Source organism: Arachis ipaensis, chromosome B06, assembly GCF_000816755.2.
Source record: "Arachis ipaensis cultivar K30076 chromosome B06, Araip1.1, whole genome shotgun sequence".
NCBI classification, from domain to species: domain Eukaryota; kingdom Viridiplantae; phylum Streptophyta; class Magnoliopsida; order Fabales; family Fabaceae; genus Arachis; species Arachis ipaensis.
In genome coordinates, this window is record NC_029790.2 from 90,543,285 (window position 1) to 90,546,511 (window position 3,227).

Consider the following 3,227-nt stretch of genomic DNA (forward strand, 5'->3'; position numbering starts at 1 on the left):
TTAAACTCCTTATTCATAGTTTCATAGCAAATTGCTGCACCACACTCAAACAACACATCAAGCTAAGCTATAAACACAACAATTTTTTAAAAATTTCACAAATTTTTGAAAAATAAACAATTAGAAATCATATATCTAACCAGATCCGACGATGATGTTGTTAATGGGAATGAAGATGAGCTTGACAAAGAAGCCAATGAATCCTATAACCGTAATTCCGATTGCAGTACTAATAACAACCATGTAATATTCTACAAACGAAAAGGAAAAATTCAAATTCACAGCATCGAGAATCAAATCAAAATAATCATAATTAAATTAATAAAAAAAAGGTACCTTTGCCATCGGGTTTATGGCAACGCTTGACGAGCCTTACGCTGTCCTTGGAGAACCCTCTGAGAGGTTCGAACACTGAATCAATGGCGTCCATTGTCTGTCTTGTGCTTTCGAAACTGAAATTGAATTTCGACGAAGAGAGTCCATTCCTCTTCACAAAATTCCTGCAAAAAAATTTCAAGGAATATTCCTAAATAGGCAATAACATGCATCAAAGACAAATGGAAACCATATACCAAAAAACAGGAGAGATAATGATAAGCATGGGAAATATAGAAGAGGAAAAAAGAAGTGCTAGCTATGGACACACAGAACAATAATTTGAAAGATATGGTAGAAATAAATATGAATCTAAAAAGAACAGATTAAGAAGTTTCATCCACCCAAAATATTAATATTATGCAAAACAAATCAAGAAGCAAAACTGCAGCAGTCTGAAATTTAATCAATTTTATGCTGTCAGTCAGTCAATGGAAGAAACTTGCTAAAAGCTCAAGCTTATGAATTTTATATAGTATTTCCATTTTTTGTCTTGTTTGTCGTACATTTTTCATGCTCCGATCTTTGATCTACCCTTACCACTAAGATTAAGACAAAACCAAGCCAATAAACTCTTGTTTTGTTCAATGAATAACTATAAAGTGGCAGATCAAAACCTGTGGAAAATGTCTTCAACTTGCATTGTTTTAGCACTAACCATTAGAACCGAAAACTCAAGAATCTCAACCCTACCCTCTAAATCAAGCATAAGAAAAAAGTCAAAATTCTGAGAGCATATCTTGTGCCGCTCAGCAGATGCCACTTGAAGCTCCCTGGAGCAGTCATGATTAAACCTCTCAATGTGGACAGGATCATCCATCTGCAAATTTGGAGAAGCATAAACATCAACAAAACTACATATGTTTTACTCACACATAAAATTGACAGCAATATAATAGACATATGTTTTCAGCTTCTAAGCTACAATTCTTATGATTCAAAACTAGAACACTGATAACAGTTCAGCTGATACTTTGCATTGTTAGGGACAGGGTAACCTTGTTTTCACTTCTGAAACAGTGATTCTCAAACATAATTTTCTATAAAGTTAAAAAAGCTGAAAGCTGAAAATTTCAACCCAAAAAGTGATTATTTGGCACAAAAAAAATCATATCCAAACACCACATTCCTATTCATAATAAGCATCAAGAACCAAGATCCCTAAACCATTAAATCCCTCATCCTGGTGCCATGTCAGCATTGGAGACTTCATTTGGGAAAGCCCATAATGATGTGATGGCACTAGGTTGAACAAGTGTGGGCTATGAAATATAATCATTCAAATCTACTGAGGTTACAAAGCAGCACTACTCTGATGTGTGCTAAAAATTAAAAAACCATACTCACTAAAATAATAAAATGCTGGTACTGGAACTGGAGTAGCTAAGTAGTCTGTTTTGGTACTCAATTTTCTACTTTTTGTGATTAAACTACATGCAAGTCTCAGCGGTCCAAAATAGAGGAACAGAGAAACAGAGAAACAGAATCAGAGGGAAGAAAGACTTACCAGTGTTTATGAGGGTTTGCGAGAGAGATACCGCTGCGCTGAGTGAGTAGGAGGGCCAACGAGGGTTGCGTTGATGGGCGAGGGTTGAGAAACAGCAATAGGGTTCCACAGAGAGAGGGTCGGGTGCGAGGGTTAGATGAACGGCATGGCTGCGACGGTCATTGGCTTACACAGATGACGGCTGGGTGCGATGAAGATGAACGAGGGTTGAGAAAGGATTCGACAGAGAGAGGGTCGGGTGCGAGGGTTAGAGGAAAGGCATGGGTGCGAAGGTCATTGGCTTAGAGAGATGAGGATGAAGGCGATGAAGGCGATGAAGGCGATGAAGGGTCATGGGTGCGAAGAAGGCGACGAACGATGAAGATGAGGATGATGTTGTTTCGTTAATGGAGATGTTGTTTGAGGATGAAGACGGCGCGAGTCACGTTTAGGGTTTTTTTGGTGCCTGGTCACTTTTAATCAGTTAAAATTAGTGTGATGTTGTTTGAGGGTTAAAATTGAAAACTAAGGAAAAAAAAGTTAAGTGTGGAAAAAATTGGGTGGAAAACTAAATTTGGGGGGAGGGAACTCTATCGGTACGTTTTTTTGTGGGGTGCCAAAATAAATAGAATATGGGCACGCTTTAAAAAGGTGATCATTGAAATACAAACTAGCCACGTTTTTCAAGCATGCCGGTTTTTCTCTATGGGCATGCTTTTTAAGCGTGACAAGAAAAAAAGGGTGGCCAAATTTTTAATCAGTGGGCACCCTCGTAAAAGCGTGCCGATTTCCTTCTATCGCCATGCTTTTCAAGTGTGGCAGTAAAAAAGCGTGGCCAAATTTCAAGTAGGTGGGCACCCTCGTAAAAGCGTGCCGATTTTCCTCTATTGCCACGCTTTTCAAGCGTGGCAAAAAAAAGCGTGGCCAAATCACAAATCAGTGGCCACCCTCGCAAAAGCGTGCCCATAGACCACTTTTCGGCACGCTTTAAAAGCGTGGCAAGAAAAAAGGGTGCCGACAGGCCTTTTTTCTTGTAGTGTCAGTTGAATCGAATCGGAAGTCACGGTGATGCAGCGTCCAGAGCTCAAGGTGAAATCTTGGTGCCAAAAGCAAGTCTACCAAAATAATCGATGGTGAACAGATCTAAAACTATGGCAGTGTAGAGAGCGACGGCGTCGCCGTTACGAGCTCGTGAAATCCGAGATGTGAGAGGATCGGAGGTAGCAATGCTGTGTGAAATAAGAACGATAATAGAAAAAGGAGCTACTACTGCCGAACAATAAAAAAGGAAGAAAGAAAGACGGATATGAAGGAGATCAGAAGAATAAGAAAGAAAAAATTAATGGGTACTTTTATCAATATTCAG

The 3,227-nt window shown here is 39.1% G+C and overlaps 1 protein-coding gene across 1 annotated transcript; it reads right to left on the reverse strand.

Moving 5' to 3' along the window:
- On the reverse strand, window positions 1-497 carry LOC107648300 (protein transport protein Sec61 subunit gamma-like). The gene is made up of 2 exons (XM_016352223.2): window positions 337-497; window positions 1-251 (listed from the first exon to the last, which is right to left on the reverse strand). Exons 1-2 carry the CDS (start codon window positions 428-430, stop codon window positions 136-138), a joined length of 210 nt encoding a protein of 69 aa, XP_016207709.1. The 5' UTR covers window positions 431-497; the 3' UTR covers window positions 1-135.